Here is a 23,215-nt window from a genome sequence, read left to right on the forward strand (position 1 = left end):
GGTTTATCATAATTACATCGTCTATTAATTGCTCTCTCCACCTGCGACATAAAATCATTCCCTTCGTTGCCCCCAACTATTTAATGGTAAAAGGCTAGGGTGGGGGGGATAGAAATACATTAAAGAAAGGGACCGTATCTCTTTGGTCGTCCGCGTCTGATGCCAATCGCATATAAGGTCACCTATCCTACTATCTCTAAAGTTGATCAAAATGCAATCTCCCTCAATGTGTTTCTTTTTTTGCCCTACCCAGCTTACTCTACGAGCGAACAATATTTCACTGTGCACCTGTGGTGGTAGTGGTCTATTGATGTTTAACCAATGGATGCACTTATTTTTCAATTCAAAATACGATTCGTCTTTACCTTCAGCCAATCCCGGGACACCAGCCAAAACAACAACATACGGGATTGATTCTGCAGTCAAGTCTAAACGTGGCAATCTAGGGCTCTTAGAATCACAGCTTGGGGGCACCTACCAGATTCATCAGCTTTGTTCTTTCTCTATGAGCCTATCATAGGACCACCCCCCTGGGTAGGAATCGCTGGGTTTATAACCTTGTTAGAAGCTCCCTCACCATGTGTTGCTTTGCCAAATTTCCCAATAATGCCCAACTCGACAGACCCCCTTAAAGGGGCTAATATTGTATTAGAAGGCAAAGGGGAGCTTCAGCCGGACAGAATAGGGAGATTAGTACTTAAACTGGAAGTTACATCAGATGGCCCAGGGTGATCCCCCCGTAACAAATTATTGTTCAGATGATTGTTTGTAAAAGATAGTTCTAAATGTGAAAGTTTATCTTCAATTAGGGATAGTCTTTCGAGAAGTGGTTGAAGAGAAGAGGTAAGTAAAGTTCCCATTTTTACCAAGAAATCCTCTCCGGCTAGGTGTGCAAGGGGATCCTTCATACCAGAGTTTAATGGACCCGTCAGAGGAAGAGATGGTCGAGCCTCCGTCCCAGGGGGTGATACTATGAGCTCCGTCACACCCGTTCTGCGGGGTATTTGAGACTTCGGGTTTTTGGAATTTGTTTTCCTCTGCAAACCCCCACCCCGCTTTCTCTTTGTGTCAGGTTCCTTGGGTTGAACCAGAGTTTGGGTGGCGGTGTTACAGATTGACCTCGTTTTTGGACGGGGGGACAAACGAGAGACAGGCTCTTTAAGTACCGGATCATCGAACTCAATGGTAGGAGCAGGCTCCGCTAGGGGCAGAGTGATAGTAGGACTCACTAAGACCTGTGAGGGCTGGTAACTTTCTTCAAGCAGGGGGTGAGTATTGCAACTCATGGCGGTATGTTGCTCTTCCCCATTTTATGTGTGCAAGAACTCAGTAGGATCAAATCCAGAATTTGTATACTTTGTATGAGATGCTATTATAAAAACAATTCCATACATAGGCCCTCATTCCAGGAGGCACAACAAATTACCTGGATATTCCTGAACCCCCAACCCCCACCCCCAATAGTTACTGATACCAAGAGTACTGGTAACTGGGGATTTGGAAACTCCAGACAATTATGATAAATTAGGAATTACAGCTGGATTTGGCAATTCTGAGTCCAATTCCCCCAGATGATCCTCATTTTTACCAGACATTTACACAGATAGTTGAGCTCTTTCAGCTGAGAAATCAGTCAGTGAAAGTCAACAAAACATATCTTTCTGATGGGGCTGGTACCTGCCTACCCTTCAGAGTTAAGAGGCCACTTGTAATGAGGTCCTAAGAAGAGTCACATACAAGAGTAGGCAATAGAGAAGGTGGCTTTTAATTCCTTTGTCAAGCGTGTGTAGAATTACAGTAGGCAATGGACAACACATGGGGTGTTTAGGACACAATTTAAAGGAGACATGTATTAATTTTACCTTCACTTGATCCACCATTGAAAAGTAGGCCAATGTTACACAGTCACTTTCTCCTTCTCCCGGACCAGACCTTTCTGGGATTTCCCATATGTACTTTTCAATTTTTCCTAAATTAATCAAACAATAATAGTGAATGCTCCATATGTTGTGAGCTCTCAAGAGCAGGCTGTATGGCAACAATTAAATATGCATATCTGCAGGATTGCTAACAGTGTTAAAAAAAACAAACCATTAACCACAGGTCAAATGCATATTTTTCCTAATGCTTAGAATGATCACCAACTTACCTATATTTTGACTTAGTTAGAGAGATTGCTTGGACATTTGAGAATTAATAACAACATTTAAAAAGCTCAATACCGTTGTATATCAGAATCTCATATTCAAACATATCTTCTGACATAAATATTGTGCCCTAAATTCTGTTTACAAAAATATCATCTAATTGTGTGTAGATTGTTTATTATTTTCTCCAGTGTTGTATAAAATGTATATATCAGTATGATATTCTGACAATGATATTCTGGACAGGGGCGTAGCTTAGTCAGTAAGGTTAGGGGATGTGAGTCTGAGATTTCCCAACAAGGTGTACCAAACTTAAAGGGATAGGGGGATGGCGTGGCCAGAAAGTTGTAATGGGCAGGATTAGGGGTAGAAGAGATAGTCTGGACTATAAATTTGAGGGGGGGGTTTATATAGTGTGGACTCGACCCGAAGGTATCAGTGCACTTTACGTGAGCACCAGTTGCATTAAAGACACATTAATTAAGTTAGGCACAGGGAGATTAAGGGTTTTGCCCAGAATCACAGGATGTTGAGCAAAGCAAAAACCAAAGGAAATGATTGACGGAGTGTTGAACATTGCAAGCACTCACCCCCAGTCAACTGATCTGGGTTTAATCCATCACCGTTCTTTAGCCCACTCTGCCACCCCAGTTCAGACATGGCCATATGCAAATCAGTCTGACCCTGTGCCTTATGGGAACAGTCCAGCCCGAACTGCCAAGCCATGTCTTCCCTGGACCAGAAACAAACTTCCTAGGGCCGATTTCTGGCATTTCAGCCGTCTTCAGCCAGGCTTGCTTGAATCCAGTGGCAAAGTGAGCAAGGGACTCACGTCTGAGCATACCCTGCCAACTTATGGCGAACAAAGCAAAAACCAAAGGAAATGATGGACGGAGTGTTGAACATTGCAAGCACTCACCCCCAGTCAACTGATCTGGGTTTAATCCATCACCGTTCTTTAGCCCACTCTGCCACCCCAGTTCAGACATGGCCATATGCAAATCAGTCTGACCCTGTGCCTCACGGGAACAGTCCAGCCCGGACTGCCAAGCCATGTCTTCCCTGGACCGGAAACATACTTCCTAGGGCCGGTTTCTGGCATTTCAGCCGTCTTCAGCCAGGCTTGCTTGAATCCAGTGGCAAAGTGAGCAAGGGACTCACGTCTGAGCATACCCTGTCAACTTATGGCGAACAAAGCAAAAACCAAAGGAAATGATGGACAGAGTGTTGAACATTGCAAGCACTCACCCCCAGTCAACTGATCTGGGTTTAATCCATCACCGTTCTTTAGCCCACTATGCCACCCCAGTTCAGACATGGCCATATGCAAATCAGTCTGACCCTGTGCCTCATGGGAACAGTCCAGCCTGAACTGCCAAGCCATGTCTTCCCTGGACCGGAAACAAACTTCCTAGGACCGGTTTCTGGCATTTCAGCCGTCTTCAGCCAGGCTTGCTTGAATCCAGTGGCAAAGTGAGCAAGGGACTCACGTCTGAGCATACCCTGCCAACTTATGGCGAACAAAGCAAAAACCAAAGGAAATGATGGACGGAGTGTTGAACATTGCAAGCACTCACCCCCAGTCAACGGATCTGGGTTTAATCCATCACCGTTCTTTAGCCCACTCTGCCACCCCAGTTCAGACATGGCCATATGCAAATCAGTCTGACCCTGTGCCTCATGGGAACAGTCCAGCCCGAACTGCCAAGCCATGTCTTCCCTGGACCGGAAACAAACTTCCTAGGACCGGTTTCTGGCATTTCAGCCGTCTTCAGCCAGGCTTGCTTGAATCCAGTGGCAAAGTGAGCAAGGGACTCACGTCTGAGCATACTCTGCCAACTTATGGCGAACAAAGCAAAAACCAAAGGAAATGATGGACGGAGTGTTGAACATTGCAAGCACTCACCCCCAGTCAACTGATCTGGGTTTAATCCATCACCGTTCTTTAGCCCACTCTGCCACCCCAGTTCAGACATGGCCATATGCAAATCAGTCTGACCCTGTGCCTCATGCGAACAGTCCAGCCCGAACTGCCAAGCCATGTCTTCCCTGGACCGGAAACAAGCTTCCTAGGACCGGTTTCTGGCATTTCAGCCGTCTTCAGCCAGGCTTGCTTGAATCCAGTGGCAAAGTGAGCAAGGGACTCATGTCTGAGCATGTTGAGCATCCATGCCAAGACTCAAACCCGGTTCCCCAGCTTCGAGGTCGACCATTCTAGCCGTTAGGTCATATCCTCTCCTTCTATGTTGCCCACTCTAGTCCAGTTCTCCTAATAGCAATGCAGGGTAGAGAGGCCCAGGAGGGCAGGCTAGAATAAGCCCATACCTAACATCAGCTGACACGGTTTTGGACTGTCAGCAGGAGCAGGTCTTTTAGTAGCTCAGATTGCATCTCAATGAAGTCTGAATAACTTCGACAGGCACTGTAAGAAATTCACACTGTCCTCAGACTCATCTCCAGAGCTCTCACTCATGTCCCATCATAAACACTCATCCCCAACCGGAATTCACCCAGACGTCTAGAAGCAACTCTGTTTGCAAAAAAGTATTTTATGTTGCATGAAAAAACTACAGAAACACATTATCAAAAAAACAGATACTCTTATGGAATACAAGATGAGGTTAAAATATTATAGAAACAGGGTCCGCTCCCTGTTATGAATCACCTCAATGCTTTCTACAGTCGTTGGGAATTCAAGCATTGTTTTTGCCTATAAAGAACATGAATTAGGACCTGAATGGGACTCATTTCAAAGTTTTAATTATTCATGCATTATAGAACTGGCAGGACCCAACCCACTTAAAGCCCTGAAGGGGTCACACTGATGTGGAGTGAGTGATGGGTAGGGGACAGTTGAGATCCATGCCCTCGGCCTTGCCTCCGCATAACCCACATCTGTGCAGGTCAATCTGCAATCGAAGGCCCAGTCTTATAGTTGGGAAAGCTTTTGAAATCTCAAAGCAGGAGACTGACTCTGGCACATCTCCAGATCCGCTTGGGCCTCGACCCCAAAACGAGCCGAGCTTTCATGTAGCATCTGCCTGCCCACGCTTTCTAACCTCATCCTTCAAAAATTAACATCAAAGCAGCGACCTTTGATGCAAAATGGGTGAGAGAAAGAGATACACATCTTGTAGTGAAATTGCATAATGTGAAACCGGAAAATCTGGGCTCAATGCCAGCTTTCCTGCTTGAACAAATTGTGTAATCCTAGGCAAATATTTTATTTCACTGAACCTCCTTTTTGCATCACCACAAAGTACCTTTAGGTTTATGAGTTCAGGAAATATACTGTACATAACCTCTTATGTTTAACAGACTATAATGTTGCTCCATCTATAATAATTTAGGCCACATATGGGGTACACATAACAACTGACTTGTTGTTATTGTTATTTAGTAGTGGTATTGCCATCAGGGTGGGGGGGGGGGGCATGAATATTGCTAAGTTTATTTTTTAAACTGTTACTTTCAATAAGTGCCTCTCAAGCAACATATTCTGAAGTGCTAAAGTGAAAAACACCCGCATGTTCAATAAATACACCTTTTTTTTTTTTAAAGCAATTTCATCATATTTTTGCATGTTTGTTGTGTGATTTCCATGCCAAATATTGTCATGCCTCTGCTCATGCACTAGCTTTTAGAGCAAAGCCCGACCCTTGGTTCAGTTCTGGCTTGACTCTCCTGGTTAATTTCTCTGCTTGCCCACCTCTACTCAGTCTGCAAAGCTACCTAATGTTGCTGCAGACAGCCAATATGACAGAAAATGCCAGGCAAGACCAACTAATGAATTAATAGGGCAGTGTCCCACCCCAGACACCTCATCCCCTCCTCCAAAAACCTACTTTCCTAATTGTGGAACCTCACCCTCAAGACACCTACCAGAGTCTATGTAGACTAACTGGAAGACTCTTGCAATGAGACAGGTTGTCAGTTTATAGTATGAACAAAGCATAAAGATGGCTGGTCTCTTTGGAGTATGAATTCCTGCTATTAGCTTCAGTCACTTTGAGTATTTAGCCATCAATAAAGGGAAATCTACAACTGGGCTGGAGGATTTTCAACTGGGCTAGTTTGCCAGTTTATGATTGGCGTTCCTGTTTTCAGCTTCTATTTGAGGACAATTTCAGTGTTTTTCTGTTTTTTCTGCTGTGTTAAAAATTAGGAAAAATCTATGATTAAGAGTGTTTACGCCTATTTACTCTGTAAACAAATTACAGAATTGAGTATTTCGAAACTTACAGGGAATTTTCCTTTTATTAGATTGACAAAACATAAGGTAGACAAGGACGTGTTTGCAGATTGCAACGAATAATGAAAGATAATATTTTATATAATAAGATGTTTTATTTTTAGTGTCACTAGAAGTACTTAGCTTTTTCTTGTTACTGATTTTAAGACCGGTGTAAAAAGTCAATGTCATTAGAGATGCCTTTATATATTGGTGTACAATATATGCTGCATATACTGTTTCAAGACTTTTGCATTAATTGAAAACTCTTTGACAGTCAGTTTTGTGTAAAATTCACTTTTCTAAATGAACTGTGGCCCTCTACAAGCCTTCCTGTTGCTTTACAGTAGCTGCAAACTCAAATTACTTTATCTGATGCTGTACTGGCGTATTCTCAATCTGCCCTATTCGGCAGCTCAGTATGTTTATGGTTGCCACTTTTAATTCCACCTCATCCATAGATGTTTTAGGTTATATTTATAGGAATAATTCCAATATTCTGAGCGGGCCGTCCATATAAGAGTTCCAAAAACACAAACCCATTGACTGTTCCTTTTATACGGTAGTGCATTGCACTAATGTTCATTGAACATATAAATATCATGATAATAGAATAATGAGTTAAGTGCATATGGAAGAAGTATGGATTTACAATTTAAAACTGCACACCTTGGAGATATATGTTAGGGGACATATACACGTGGAGTCAGGTATAGAAAATCTATGCTTAATTTGCTTTCGATATTTTGTCCTCGATATTTCAATACCATGATATTTCTGTCTTCGATATTCAGCGGGCACAGCCTGCGATGCAATGGCTGCCATTGAAACATAATCAAGAAGCCTTGAGTCAAACTGACATTGTCTCCTTGAGACTTGCTAGCTTCCTCCTTTAAGTCTACCCTTTGCTTCTGTCATCCCATCCACATTCTTTTTTTGGCTTCTGAAAGTCTTTTCCTCATGGTTCAACATGGGCACCATTGCTGAACCAAAGAGCGATAGCCGGCATTAGAGCGCTTTAGACCAGACTGGCTTTACCTGTGCTGCTTTCTAGGTGTTATGCAGTTACCCCACCTGCCTTATACGGGTCTTCATCCATTAGGGATGCCTCCTACTCCTTGTGGTACCAGCCACTTCTTTTAGTACCTCTCTGGAATGGGCTGGTGGCTCTCATTGAGTCTATTAAAGTTCTTTCATACCTCAGCTAGAATGAAGTGTGTTTAGCAGGTCTCCTGTGGGCTCCAGGGAGGGAGGCCTGTGTGCTAGTATCCCATGACAGGATGAAGAATGAATGCCTTTAATTCTTTGATCCCTAAAGGAAAGTTGCCTTTGCAGTTTTAAGGCATGCTCAGCAGGAGAACGATTTATTCTCAATCCTTTTTTCCTGTTGCGTTGCCTTTGATTCCTAGGGAGATAATCTGCAGTTTATACCACAGGGATCCTCATCTCGGCAAGACTGCTCATTGGTTTAAATAATCCTTGCTGAAATCAGCTGTGCCAGTCACAATTCCGAATCTAAGTAAGTCTTCCATTCTTCCAAGTTCTAGTAACTTAGACACCATTGGGCACTATTAACATGAGCAGTATGGACTCTTAGGGTCTGATTCACTAAGGTAAACATACACTGTTGTGTAAGTTTGCATTTGTTTTGCAAACTCACAAACTCCGATTTAATAGAATGTTTACGCCTGCGGAGGCTCCGCAGTCGGGGCAGAAAACTCCGCACAAAAAATAATACAACATGCCTATCTTTTTCCACTGTAATATTCCTTGGAAAAGGCTCCTTTGAGAGTGGTTGTATATTGCTTTGCCAATTGTAATTTTGTATGTTTGTAAATTTATAACTGTATGCATTATGCTTTGCTCCTTGAGTGTACTTCAGTAAGACTTCATTGGCTATGGTGTCAAGTCAATAGTAAAGGCTATAAATCTTGTGTCATTGAGAAAACCTACGCCAGATTCTGTAGGTCTGATCTGTTTATCATGAAAGGTTATGAATAAGGCAGTACGTATTTGTTATGAAATACATTTGTTAACCCCTTCCCCACTCATGACGGAACCACTCCGTCATGAGCCACGGTCGCCGTGTGCTCATGACGGAGTGGTTCCGTCATGCTGCGGCCGTTGGCGGCCGCGCCGCCCACGCGGCGCTAATTCCCCGCCTGTGCGGGCGATTAGCGCAGTGGGCGGAGTCATGACGGAACCACTCCGTCATGAGCACAGCTCAACCGCGGCTCATGACGGAGTGGTTCCGTCATGAGCACCGCGCCACCACGCTGCCCCCAAACCCCCCCCAGCGCTGCGGCGGAATTCCCGCCGCAGCGAAAGGGTTAAAGTCAATAAGACTTTAAAGGTAAATTGTTATTGCACTGCGTTAAAGCCTGCAGAGATGTATTTAGTTACAAGCAATCTCAAAGATTATCCTTGTAGGCAAGGAGTTTGGTGCTGATTAACCCATTTACGAAAGACAAACCACCTTAACAAACCCTATGAGTAGAAAAGTTACACTTTAATATTTTTTGCTAGAAGCTCTGTGGTAGGCCGAACAGGCTTAGTTATCTGAAAGGATCCTGTAATAAAAAATAATTAAAATACAGATATCTAAATATAAATATCTATCCATATTTAGAGGCGCTTTTGGTCAGCAATCCTCTACCACTGGTCTGTCTGAGTGTCATATAAACGCTGCCTTCATTGAACATAGAATTATCAGTTTGAGCTCTTTATTTTTCTGTGGATCTTAAATATGCACAACAAGGGTGCACAAAAATCATCTATATTTTATGTCTGATTCTTTAGACCCCAATTCACTGTTTACCGTTGAGAAGGCGCCCACCCAGGTTCCTTCAGGTCCAGTGCCAAATGCCCATATCAAACTGGTCCGTTCAAATTCTCACTAGCACGCAACTGCTTTCTCAAACTAAGGAACTCATGCATTCTCAAGCCATAGGAGAAAAGATCCATATGTGCAAGCAGGAAATAGAACCAGGTGTAAATGGCCCTCTGGACATCTTCCTGGTAGGCAGTAGCATTCTCTGGGGCAGATTTACAAAGCCCCTTGCATGACTTTTGTGCCGCCGTTGCGTCACTTTTGTGACGCAGACGCAGCGTAAATTTTGCGGCCCAATTACAACTTGATGCATCTAGTGAGATGTGTCACGTTGTAAAACCCTGTGTCACATTATACCTGTGTCAGGTGTAATGTATGCAGGGTGGGCGTTCCCACGCAAAAAGCCATGTAGAACTGACGCAGTGAAATCTACAAGATTTCACTGCGTCACTCCACGTCTTCACTGTGTCAAAATCCCTACGCCTGCTCAGACCAGGCGTAAGGAATGACGCAGGGCTTTTTGTACGGGACTCACCCATCTATTGTGACGCATTGCTGGAGTTGTGTCACTTTCATGAGCAGCTCCAGCAATGCGTCACTTTTATGCATCTGTTAATCCTTGCGCCAAGGAGCACTGTATTGTAAATACAGTGCATCCATAGTGGCGCAAGGACATTCAGCGCTGACGCAAGGAAACTGAGGCATCAGGTAGAAATCCGCCTAATTGATGCGAGCACACTGAGGGACAGTTCAAGATTTCGGAATAGAATCAGCAGCCCCTTTTTAAATCCTGAGGAAATGAGAGCGGTAGGTGCCCATATAACAGAGGAGGAGAGGGTTCGCCATTATGAAGCCATGTTTGAATATCCCCCTGAGTTAACCTGTTCTCTACCAAAGGTGGTTGCTGTACCTGACCTGGTTTTTAGCTGTTCTGAGGTCAAGAAAGGCATTATTGGACTGACCAGTAATAAAGCCCCGGAACCTGATGGTATCCTAGCCGACCTTTTCAAATCAAACCCTACTCTCTGGGCTCTGGTCCTTGTCGCAGTTTTTAATGCAGCGGCAAAAACCGGTTGTCCTGAGTCTTGGGCAACCTCAACCAGTTTTAAAAAAGACAACCGTGACAGCACTCACTGTTACAGGCCAATCTCCTTGTTGGACTCGATGGTCAAGGTGGTGGGTTGAGTGCTCTTGGACAGGTTGACAACCTGGACAGAGGAACACGCTATTTTATCTGATATTCAGTACGGGTTCCACTCTGGAAGGTCAACCATGGCCGAGTATCTTAACCTGTCCATGATCTTGAATAAATACACGGTCTCCCGCTCCGGTATGATCTACTTAGCATTCATGGATTTGTCTTCCGCGTTTGATCGCGTAAATAGGGACAATCTTTGGAAGTCCATGCTTGCTATCGGGGTAGATGACAATTTTGTCTTTTTTTTTAGAAAGTCTTCATCAAGCAACCAGGGTGCAGGTTAGATTTTCTCAGGACCTAAGAGTCTCTCGTAACGGGCCATTAAGCGAGGTGTACGACAGGGCTGTATTTTGGCCCCCTTTTTGTTTAATTTATATATCAACGACCTATATAATGTATTACAAGCCACAAGGGTTGATTTTCGGCAGGTAGGCCATTGTGGTCTGCTGGTTTTATTATATGCGGATGACACGGTTCTTATATCCAGGACCGCTAGGGGGCTACAAATCCTGCTTGACTCATTTTCTGCTTTCATGAGGGATCGGGATCTATCCGTAAACGATTCGAAATCCTTTGTGATGCAGATGGGCCTCCATACAAAAAAGACTTTCCAGTTCAAGGTAGGTACCGCAAATGTTCCCCGCACTGAAGCCTTTTCGTACCTGGGATGAACATCATAACTGGGGTCCACTAAAACAGAAGAAAAGGGGTGACTTAGTGCGGGCAAAAATGGCCATTTTTAATTTTGCTACTAAATTGGGCAAAAGACATATAGTGGCACTTCTAAAGATATATCAGGCCAAGTGTGTCACGATCACCTCTTATGGCAGTGAAATATGGGGGCACACAGCTATGGAAGATTTGCAAGTGGCCGAGAATAGGTTCCTGAAGCGTTTATTGGGTGTTCCAAACGCAACCTCGAATATGGGTGTGCACGAAGAATTGGGGGTCCCATATTTGAGCGACACCGTGGCTCTTCGTCCACTAACCTTCTGGCTGAAAACCTGGCGGAATGATGATTTGCTACTGACCCAGCTGATACTGAAAGAGTGTATGTCTCTTGATCACTCGCACCGCATACCATGGCTTAGTTACATAAAGACTAGCTTTGATAGATTGGGCAGAGCAGAATTATACACTAATCTCAAAATAGCATCAAAAAAGGACTTGGCATGGGTCAGGGAGTCCTTCTGTAGTTTAATGAAATTGGGGAGGAAAGAGCTGGAACTGCGGAAACCCAGTGATCGAAAATTTATAATTTTGAAAACAACATTAACCATAGAGCCTTATCTTCTGGTTTTTTTAGCACTTATGATCGTTTTTTGTTGACCAGGTTTCTCATGGGTTTTTTTCACCTCCTGTTGGCTTCGCCCAGGGGATGCACTAGAAGACAGATTTTAGCATCCTGTGGCTGCAACGATGTGTCTTCACAGGACTTGCTTCATTTTCTATTCTTTTGTAGGTTCTACGTGATCCCCCACAAAAAAATTATTGTTCCGATTTTAAGGAGGTTGAAATTCAGTCAGGCTGGCCCAGCTCTCATTTATCTACAGTTGTTGCATGGAGATTCCGTCCTGTTTGTTCTTAATTTTCTTGAAGCTGCAGTAAAATGTAGGGCCTCTTTGAATAGATGGTAGCATTTTTAAGGACCATTCAACAACTTAGCCCCCTGTATGTGACATAATTAGCGTCAGGATCCTGGGTGTCATCGAATCATTGATTTATTTGAATCCTTGATCCAAGGGGTCTAAGCATTTTGCTGGGTATTTTATCCATGAATTGTTTTTTGTATGTAATGGTTTTATGAGATTTTAATACTGTTTTTATACATGTGAACTTTTAGGGTTTTACAGTTGTAAACCGAATAAAGTTATTTGTCTGTCTGTCTACTGGTTCTCTAACTAGCTTAAAACAATTTTTTCAAGGAAGAATGATACTCGGAGGGCAGCACTCACTCTTGTCGCTCACACTCTCTTTCTTCCAGGACCTAATTTGCTGCTGCACACCGGCAGGTATTATCAGGCAGGTGCCATTAAACGCCATTTCTGGGCTAACATGCTCACAGGCTTGATTCCTGTGAGGTGCTCAGTGCAGCAAAGCCATTTCCTCATAGGATAAACTCCACCCCTTGGCGACAGTTCGCCCAGGTGCTTAAGCCTTGTAGTGCCAGGGGCTTCATGTCAGTCAGGGACTGTAGCCAAGCCAAGCCATCAAACACTTTCACAGTTCATCACAGGGTTGGCTGGGAACAGCACTCCTTACTGACCCCACCTCACCCTTTGACAAGTTGTAGAAGGGTGTGTCTAGAGGCTGCAGGCAGCAAGCTGGCCATTGGAGTCTGTGCGGTTTATCTCACCACAAGCTTCGATGAAGCTGTAGGCGTCAATGTCCTGGTTCGCGTGCTGCATGTGGAGTGCCTCGTTGAGGTAAACAACCTTTACAACGTAACTTTTACAACGCACTACCATTACAACGAAACTTTTACAACAAACGCGATGTAACCATGCGATGCCATTACAACGCAAGTCTTTACATCGACTTGCGCTAGATGGCGTGCTAACATTACGAATAGTGTAGTTTACTATCCCAACACCTTCCCTACTGTTAAGTGGACTGGAGTTGGAATAGTAAATTACGCTTTTCTAATGTTAGCACGCCATCTAGCGCAAGTCAATGTAAAGACTTGCGTTGTAATGGCATAGCGTAGTAACATCGCAGTCGTTGCAACGACTGCGATGTAACTGCACGCGTTGTAATGACTTGCGTTGTTACGTCATACATCCCCTTGTTGAGCTTGAGAAGAGGCACCTACGCTTTCCTTCCATGTTCCTTCCATCAGTGGAGCGAATATTTTGACCCACTGACCGGCACTGATAATAAAAAGCAGTGCCCTTAGGCTCAACGTCAAAGCTCTCAATTATTGTCTGTTTCAGGCAGTGCTTATAATGGGCAGATAATGAGAGCTCTGGAGTTGAGGCTGAAGGCACTGTTTCTCATAGTGTATTATAGTGAGTCAAAATTGACTTGAAAGAAAAAATAAAAAGTGTACTTGCCCACTGCATCGGTGTTACTTTCTGTCTACTCTTGGCAGTCTGTGGCTCCAGCACAGGCTCCCAGAGCATCAGCCATCTCCCTTCTACAAAACCAGGCACTGCTGTCATGCTTATGATAATGTTATACTTCATGAGAGAAGCACCAGGATTGGTTGGAGCGGGCTGGTTCGACACTCCCTCAGGCACTGGGGGCTTGGGCCTGCTCTCCACTCAGCTGTCTAAGACAGCTCGGGTAGGAGAGGTTTAAAATGCGCATGTCAGGCTGGCCATCGCAAGACAGCTAGTCAATGTGACATACGCACTTTAAAGTAAAGTGCCCAATACTCTTCCCTGCTGCTGCCAATCAGCATCAATGTCCCTCCCCTCAGACTCAGATTGGCTGCCAGTATGAAAAATAAAATGGTACTAAATTAATTTTATTACTATTTTATATTTCATGTTTGCTGCGTTAGCAGCAGTGGTGGGGGTGGGATGTTCCTCCGCCCTGAAGGAGGATCCCTTGGAAACCGAGAACACCCAGAGTAGGAGAAAAATGAAGGGGCTCTCCAGATATTCATTTTATCAGACAAGCGATCTGTGTATTAATGACATGAGGTATGGGTCTTTCACCACATCTGCCTGCAGACCCAAAGTGAAGAGCTTGATAAAACATGCTGCATGAAGTGCACAACCAAGTGCCTTTTTAGTGTGGTTTTAGAAGGGCATACTTGTAATACACGTTTTAAGCCTGTTTCTCTCCTTTGAGATCTATGCTGACAGAATCATACAAATCTCATAAAAGACATTTTTAACACCAGGCCATCTTTGGCTTCTTATCTTATATTGACTAAAAGTAATACCTTTAGTTTGCACCGTTGTAGCCAGACCAGCCAAACCGTAGAAGTCAAATAGTAGCATGTCTCTGCAAGGCCTAGCCTCTCTTTTCACAAAGGCTGCATCCTGCACAAGCATATTTAGACTGTTCCTAGTCCTGCTCGCTCAAGAATGGAATATCGATGGCTCGATTTTACACCCCACCACTTTCAGACTTCACCAGCCTCCACTGCCCTGGGGAACGCCCCAAATCATTGCTTCAAATGGAATTACTGAAGTGTATTTACTTACAGTCATAGGTATGCTATTTGGGAGTGCCGTTGGTCTCACATTAAAAGCACTGAAACCCTGCAGTGAAGTGCAGTTAGTATCCCCTTCGAGTGACAGAAGTGCAGGAACTCAGTTACCATTCAAGGCACCGCCCCAAATCCAGCAGAGCCTCGCGCCTTGCTGGGGAGGAGCCCAAACCACGTGGAGCAAATGCAGTAAGCACGGATGTTGTTCTTCCAAAATATCACAGTGATATAAATAATATTCGAACATCTACTCTTACCATGATATTCTTAATATAATGGTCATGAGAAATCTTCAAGTCACTATTAGCAATAATGTCGCATACAACTGTGCAAAGATGCCAGATCCAGTGGGTTAAACAAGAGCAGTCAGAGAACAGGAAACAGGTCAGAATGCCACTGCTGTCTGCACACTGCAGGGATTTTTAACAATACTCCTATCGGCCCTCAAGCTCACTGTCAGCGGCACAGCTATTGTTGGTTTGTATTGTGTTGAAACTGATTTGTTAAAGTTCTCAACACTTCATTCATAAGTGCATGCACTTCACCATTTTAAAATTACTCTGCGCAGTCCCACATCTTATATTATAACTATGGGAAAAATTTACTAAGGTTTGACTAATGCAGCGTAGTACCCAAAATTGCTGTGCTGTGTTGCGTCAAAGGGAGAGAGCAGAAGATTGTCATATCTCTTAAGACATGACGCTGTTTCTCTCTTCGCCCTGTACCAGCACACCTTTGGCTCCCTTGTGGCACACATACACCCTTGCTCAATATTGCAATGGTGTGCAGGTGATGTCTAGTATAAGTAAGTAAGTGAACTTTATTGTTCGATTAATTAAAATCATTACAATATGAGTCAAGTGAAAAAAAAATACAATAAAAGTGGTATCAATGAGAGACTTTTTAAAATAGACAACAGTAAAAACTTCCCTGCTGGATAGAGAAAGGGGAGGTTTTTACTGCCCTGGTCTATCGGCTAGGATGTTGAAGTACTTCTTTGTGCATTGTGCAAGTAAGCTACTTAGCAGGCATATGAAGTTGGACTGTCATTGTCCTTCCTGAGGCCATAAGCTGGTCTGAGAAAAAAAGTACTTGTGCAAGGGTTGTTTGGAATAGCAGTTAAAATAGTTGGCTTGTTGTGGTCCGGTCCGGTCCAGGGAGGACCTGGCTTGGCAGTTCGGGCTTGACTGCTCCCATGAGGCACAGGGTCACGGCTGATTTATACATAGCCAGGTCTAAACTGGGGTGGCATGGTGAGCAAAAGAATGATGTATTTAACCCAGATCTCTTGAGTGGGGGTGAATGTTTTGATTTGTTCAGAATTCCGTCCTTCAATTGTGTGTCTGTTGTGGTCGTCGTCCGTACAAACATGCGAACACTTTTTACATGATCTGACCCAAGTAGAGAAAGTGCTTGTGAAAGAAGAAGGGCTTGTGCAAATGACTATTTCAGTGCAGTAGTAGACCGTAGTTACCTAAGTCCAGTACTATAGTTGGTGTGGCTGGGTGGGTACGTCGCCTCCATCCCCAAGCGGAGCAGGTGTTCGAGGCTGGCGGATCTGTTCTAGCAGGTTGGGTGCTTTCTTTAGGTCCCAGTCAACTGCCTGGAGATACTTTACTGTTCGGGAGATTTCACGATGGTCTCCAGCGATTAGGCAGGATATAATGGCTTGTCTGCAGGAATGCACCTTTGCCTGGTTCCAGTAGGGTCGTAGCCAGCGACGGCACAGGCTTAAAGTGGACCTGCAGAGGCAGATGGTGTGAACTGCGTCCTCCTTTGGTTGACTACACAGCCTACATGGAGCCTCTCTTTCTGCCCTTAGCCATGGTGCTGCGTGTGCGTTTGAAGGGAGGATGCCTAGGTGGTGTTTTCAAAAGTTACCCATAAATCCTGCTACTGAAGGCTTCACCCAGGTATTGCTGCAGCTTAAGGAAGATGTAACTGTTTAACACCATCCACTCATGGGCGCGTTTCTCCAGGAATGCCCTGTCTTCCAGGGAGGAGGTTAATTTTGGTGTTTTATTGCCGTTGTTTTGAGGTAGTGAATGCATTTACTAGAGCCCTGGCAAACCTTGTCAGATGGGCCTATAACTTATTACATGTAGCTGAAGGCTCATTGAGAGCGCTTTTATGTCATGTAACTTTTAAGGCTGACTCAGGGAAAAATATCTTTAAAGAAAATCTAGAGACTGCTTTGGAGCATTTAGAATGTTGTACGAAACTTTTGAAAACTTGGTCTCCCCCACTCCTGAAGTTCATTTTGTAAAAAGATCTACTCCGAGATTGAGCTTTGATATGGATAAACTCTATTGTCAACAGTTATCTCATTATAAGCTATTTTTAGCCAGTGTAGAATATAAAGTGACTCCAAAATATCTAAGATGTTCACTAGACCAGAAGTTAAGGCGCTGCATTTTGATGTTAAGTTTGAGGACATCACCACTAAAAGATTTAACAAAAAACTGGGGCGTCACATTTGACAAATCCCGCCACTGTGATTTTTGTAGTGGAGGTATTCAAGATTTGATGAAGATCCTATTCGTTTGCCCAAATAAATGTTTGGACAATGCACGCAGCCGTTTTAAAAAAAAAAATTGCACTAAATATAATATCTCTAGAACTTTAAATCTGATCGAGTTAATAAGAGCTCCCCCAGATTAATTTGTATGCTATGAAGTTTTTATTTTTTTTAAAACGTTTCTTCCATTGTTTTAGAGATGTTCAAACTATGAATAACAATTTTCTCTGTATGTACTGCAATTTTATATAGTGGCATTATGGATCTGAATAGGGCAACAATAATTCCCCTAGATGAATTTGTATGTCATAAAGCATTCAAAAACATTTTTATAGACATTTTTACCCTTGTTTTCTAAATGTGTAATCGACGAATAACAATATTTCCTGCATATATTGTATTAGTAAATTGTGGAACTCTGATCAATATATATTAAAAGAAATTGATTTGATTTGACGGTTCTTCTGAAAATTTCGAGGCTGGCTGATGTCTTGTATAGGTTTTATACTAGAAGGGTGCTCTTCATGTACATAATACAGTGGTTAGACATAGTTAAATAGTTTTCTGAGTTTGTATGTGCGCTCTACATCCCAGTGCACAAAAAATCCCTGGTAAGTAAATCCCAACATAACACTTTTACTCTTTGAGCCACTTTTGTGATGCAAACCTGGCACAATCTGGGCCAGCGTGTCCAGAAATAATGTTATATCCAGATCTATTTCCGAGTTTGTAGTGCATCATTTGAATATTATTTCCTATTGTGGTGTTAGTCGTTGCCACACTACTGTAGCGATAGCTATATTTCCTGTTTTTGTCCATTTGCAAGGCAATTTTCAAAAGGATGAGCATCACCTAAGCAGGGCACAGGGGCTAGAACACCATTCACCAGGGATGCAAAGTCTTTGAGAATTAGAGGGTAGTAACACCCTCATACTGTCTGAGTTTAAGTATGACTTACCGAGGCATCGTTATAACATATGTTGCACCACTAATACGTGTCACACGCTGATTTCAACACCGGCCTCCTTTGAGCTTCCCCCCTCCCCATCTCGGATTTATCTTTCGTAGTTCACATGTGACATGTGGGAGCAGGGCTCGAGTCGGGGTACCACGCGGGTGGACGGCGTCCCCCCACTTATTTTACCGGGAGCTCGGTAACTGGAGCAAATGCAGCCACACATTCACTCTTTGGCCTCTCTGGGGCGAGATCGGAGTTCATTCAGAACGCTGCTTACGCGCTGGCTTCTCTGATGCAATCGCATCTAAGGGGTGAGCGAGGGGAGGCAATTTGTCTGATGGTGCGAGCCACCTTTCGTGATGTCACTTCCTGTCGTGACGTCAGCGTCCCCCCACTTCTTTTTTTAGGACTCGTGCCCTGTGTGGGAGGAATTGTTAAAATACGTCTTCAACTGAACTGATCCCTAAAGTCCAATGGTTATCGGTTCACATAAGGTACACTTGCAACTCCCTTCGTTTGACTTGCGTTGAGGAGGGATTTGGAAACTTCTGTGACCTCCAGAAGGGCAACCTCGTCTTCTGGCAAACACAATGAGGGTCGCTCGCCACCATATATATAGACCTTGGCGAAATGTAAATTTCACTGGCATAATCTGTGTCATTTTAAGCATTTGGTCTTATGCTTTTTGAGGGAAATTATGCAAAATTACATCATTATACCACTTGGTGCAATTAAGGGTTGTTAGGATAAAAATCCTATCATGGGATCAGACAGAACGGGTGCAGCTTTTGTTCACGCCACATTTTTAACCCTATTTGTGCTGCACAAAATGGGTGCTCGCAACCACAATTAACACAAGGATACATTTTCCTCTAAAATATAGTGTAACATGCAAGCTTGGCATTTGGCATAATTTAGTATAAATTTTCCTTAATTTTGCAAACTCCTAAATGATAAATTCTAGGAATTTTGCACATCCCTAAATATATAATTCAAGAACATTGACCTGTACACATGTTGAATTCCAGCATATCCTCAGAGTAAGCATGCAGAGGGACATATACATTGGCTAGGTATAACCCCACAACTACTTTCCCTGAAACTGTATTGTTAGTGGATATTGTGGAGTCTATATAACAATTTTCTATTAGGAGTTTACAAAGAGTCAGTCTTCATGTTTGCTGTTTTCTTCTACCACTGATGCACAAATACTCTGACTCTACCACCAACGTTTGCTAGAAGCTTTACAAAAAACAAAAACTGAGTTTGGGTTATGCAGTAAGACCAAACAAACTGATACCTCACTGCTAATTACTCTCTACAACACCCTCCCCATACATGAAACTGCCCTCCTAAGGAGGTCGACATGAACTGTGGTATTGTGTCTGTGGAACCTCTCAGCTAGTGGTCAGTGTATGTGATAAAAGAGCTTGGTCTTCCTCTTATGGTATAGGTTCCTTCAGCTTAAAGGACGGTAGTCCTCACCCACTCTAGGGTAGCATCCTTCATCATAGGGAACCTCCTCACACCAGAACCAAGTGTGGGGGTGATTTGGGCAAGAACCCTCCACAGAGAGGAGCTCTTGAGGGGTTAGTCAAACAGGATGGAGCCCTCTGTAGTGGTATGTGTGGATGAGTGAGCAAAGATGGATATGAGTGCAAAGAGAATAAGACAGTTAAAACTACCTTCTGTTGGACCTGTTTTGTTTAATTCTTGTCCCCAGTCAGTAGCGGTTTAAAAATGGGGTGTAATTCAACCAAAATAAAACTAAACAAGACCCTCAACAGAGGTAGAACTGCACTCACTCATCAGGGCCAAAATCCGTTCTGCTAATAAAAACATGTTAAGATACATTTATACAACCAGTGGTCATTGTGTGATGAGTCCCCTCAGCTCGATAGGGCATGATGACCCAGCAGCAATGGAAACAGAGTCTTATTTGTGCCACGTCCATCTGATATGAGTAGAGGCACGAACCCAGGAGGAAGTGGGGCATCTGCCAGTGAAATGAAACATACATTTGGCTGCCACTGACTGTATACATTTTTCCCCTTCCCTCTTGTGTTGATGTGATATGGGGTGGATTGGATTGAGGTGGGGTGGGGTGGACTGGAGTGGGGTAGACTGAAGGGGGGTGGATTGGGTTGATTGGGGTGGGGTGGGTTAGATTGCGTTTAGGGGGGTGGATTGAAGTGGGGTGAAATGGATTGAGTGGGGTGGGTTGGAGTGGGGTGGAATGGAGTGAGGTGAAATGGAGAGCGGAGTGGAATGAATTCAGTTGAATTGGAGTAGGGTGAATTGGAGTGGAGTGGAGTAGGTTGGAATGCAGAGGGGTGGATTGAATTCGAGTGAGGTGGTCTGGATTTAGTGGGGTGGAATTAAATTGGGGGGGATTGGATGCAGTGGTTTTGGGTGGGTTGGATTAGATTGGGGTGGGGTGGACTGGATGTGGTGGGTTGGAGTGGGGTGGATTGAAATGGGGAGGGGTGGATTGGATTGGAGTGGGGTGGACTGGAATGGGTTGGGGTTGATTTGATTGGGATGGGGTGGGCTGGACTGCATTGAGGTGGGTTGGCTTGGAGTGGGGTGAAATCGACTGGATGGGGTGAATTGAATTGGAGTGGGGTAGACTGGAGAGGGGTGAACTGGAGTGGGGTGAAATGGAGTGAGGTGGAATGGAGTGGGGTGAATTGGACTGGGGTAGATTGGAGTGGGGTGGGGTGGATTGGAGTGAAGTAGATTGGATTGCAGTGGGGTGGATTGGATTGTGGTGGATTTGATTGAGGTGGATTGAATTGGAGTGGGGTAGTTTGGATTTGGCTGGATTTGGGTAGATTGGATTGGTGTGGGGCAGATTGGATAAAAGTGGGGTGAACTGGAGTTTGGTGGATTGGATTGGGGTGAGATGGATTGGATTGGGATGAGGTGGATTGGATTGGGTGAGGTTGATTGGAGTGGAGTGGGCGGATATTTATGGATTGGAGTGGGGCAGACTGCAGTGGGGAATACTGAATTAGATGGGAATGGGGCAAACTGTTTTGGATTGGAGTGGGGCTGATTGGATTGGGGCACACTGTTTTGGATTGGAGTGTGCAGATTGGCCAGATTGTTTTGGAATGGAGTGGGGCAGAGTGTTTTAGACTGGAGTGCGGCAGATTAGAGTGGGGCAGATTGTTTTGCATTGGAGTGAGGCAGATCTTTTGGGATTCGAGTGGGGAAGATTGTTTTGGTTTGCAGTGGGGTGTATTGTGGTGGATTTGTTTTGGGTGGATTGGGGAGGGAGTGTTATGGATTGAATCGGAGTGAGATGGATTGGATTGGAGTGGGGTAGATTGGAATGCGCTGGATTGGGGTGCATTCTATTGGAGTGGGGTGGACTGGATTGGAGAGGGGTAGATTGTGGTGGATTAGAGTATGGAAAATTGGGATGAGTTGGTGGATTGGGATGAAGTGGATTGGAGTAAGGCGGATTGGATCTGGGTGGAGTGGGCAGATTGTTTAGGATTGGAGTGGGACAGATTGGAGTGTGGCAGACTGGAATGAAGTGGATTAGGGTGTACTGCACGATTATGTGTAAGAAACAATGTCGCTCTGCAATATTTAGAACAAGATAATCCTCATTTTTTTTAGAACATCGCTCAAGAGCAAAAACAATAGAAAACATGAGTGCAGAGTGAGAAAAAAAGACTTGGTAAAATACAAGAAAGTTAACTATAGAAAATAAATCTCTGAAATTTTGTTTGTCCTGCTGGGTAAATTTTTGCCAGCCACACTTTCTGTTGGTGGGCCACTAAAAGTTAAGCAGAACAAAATAGTACCCCAATCACGTTGGGGGGCAGCGTCCGGCCACTGATTAAGTTCAATCAGTCAGTGCTTGATTCCTGCTCCACAGAGAGGAACCGAAATGTGGGTAGGTCTGCCATGACAAATTACGAGGCTGGAAAGAAGAGTGCCATGCAAGCCAACAAATGGGAAAGCAACGGGCAGGCTCCAATCCCTTTTAGTTAACAACAGTGTCTCTCAAGCGAGAGGCATGATCTAGCGCATGCTTTCGCAGGCTCGACCCTAAAAATCAACTCATTTTGCCTGCACAAGGATGTGTACTGAAAACAATCCTATGTATGGGGAATTAGAAAAGATAAAACAAGTGATACCAGGAACAAATACCCCACTAATAGTGTTTTGATTAATAAACCTACTACAGCCTTTAATGATGCTGGTCAACACCACTATGTATGTTCTGAAAGGTAGAATCATCAGCAGATCAGATTATTGCAACTAAAAATCCTGATAAGAAATCCTTCTGATACCACACTGTCAAGTTATCTGTCCACACTATAGAAAAGCGCCACACAAAAGTGAACTGCAGTGGTGCCGTTACCTGGCTTTGTTTCTTTAATCGTAGGGTTGTCTATCTTCACTCCCGGGGCATGTATTGAGTAGGGTACGTTAGCATTATTTTTTAAAACAATTTCAATTCTGTCGCCAACATTTCCTCGAATCAAGGGTCCTGGAAAATAAAGAGAGCAGTCTACAAGTTTCTTTTTTAACAAAACAAAATACAGTCCGTCCAAACATGCACGCTTTGCTTCAGTTATATCACAGGGTAAGGGTTTTTTCAAATTAAAAGACGTGCCTTTTCATTGGAGATTACACCAAGTAAGAAACGCAGCATATATATATGTGAACACCATACACACACGAGGCAGCAAAATAATTACCACAACCTGCATGCTTCCGGTAATGCATGTCCCTTCCGGCATGATATTCACGTGTTATGTGCAAACTAATAGCCACACGTTGTGTACTGGCCACGCTAGTAGCCCAGAAACGATGTGAGTGGGCCATGTGGAATGAACCGTGCAGATGTGCAGACGTGTAGAATGGTCCTTTCATGCAGTCAGGGGGCCAGAGGAGGGCAAACTGTACTGACCATGAAGTGAAGGTCATGACTTGTATGTAACTTTGGGACCTCAATTATTGCATCATTAAACATCTGGGAAGAGGTCACAGTAGTCTTTCCAAAGAGTGACCAGGAAGTGAAAAGGAACTGGAGGGAAGGGAAAGTTTGTGTAGTTAACATCAGCAGCTGGAGTAATATGTCTCCTACTTGATGGGTCATGACTGTGAGGAACATACACTAGAGCTGCACATAGAGGTCAGTGCTATAT

The 23,215-nt window shown here is 43.9% G+C and overlaps 1 protein-coding gene across 3 annotated transcripts in view; it reads right to left on the minus strand.

The window, feature by feature from the left end:
• Positions 1-23,215, minus strand: part of LOC146785799 (ceruloplasmin-like) — a 436,448-nt gene that overhangs the window by 25,115 nt on the left and 388,118 nt on the right. For all 3 annotated transcript variants that reach the window (XM_085635075.1, XM_085635076.1, XM_085635074.1), the window contains 2 exons: positions 22,426-22,554; positions 1,863-1,969 (listed from right to left, as the gene is read on the minus strand). In XM_085635075.1, coding sequence (XP_085491201.1) covers positions 1,863-1,969; positions 22,426-22,554 — 236 coding nt within the window. The remainder of the gene's footprint in view (positions 1-1,862; positions 1,970-22,425; positions 22,555-23,215) is intronic.

The sequence above is a fragment of the Triturus cristatus genome, chromosome 11, assembly GCF_964204655.1.
Source record: "Triturus cristatus chromosome 11, aTriCri1.1, whole genome shotgun sequence".
NCBI classification, from domain to species: domain Eukaryota; kingdom Metazoa; phylum Chordata; class Amphibia; order Caudata; family Salamandridae; genus Triturus; species Triturus cristatus.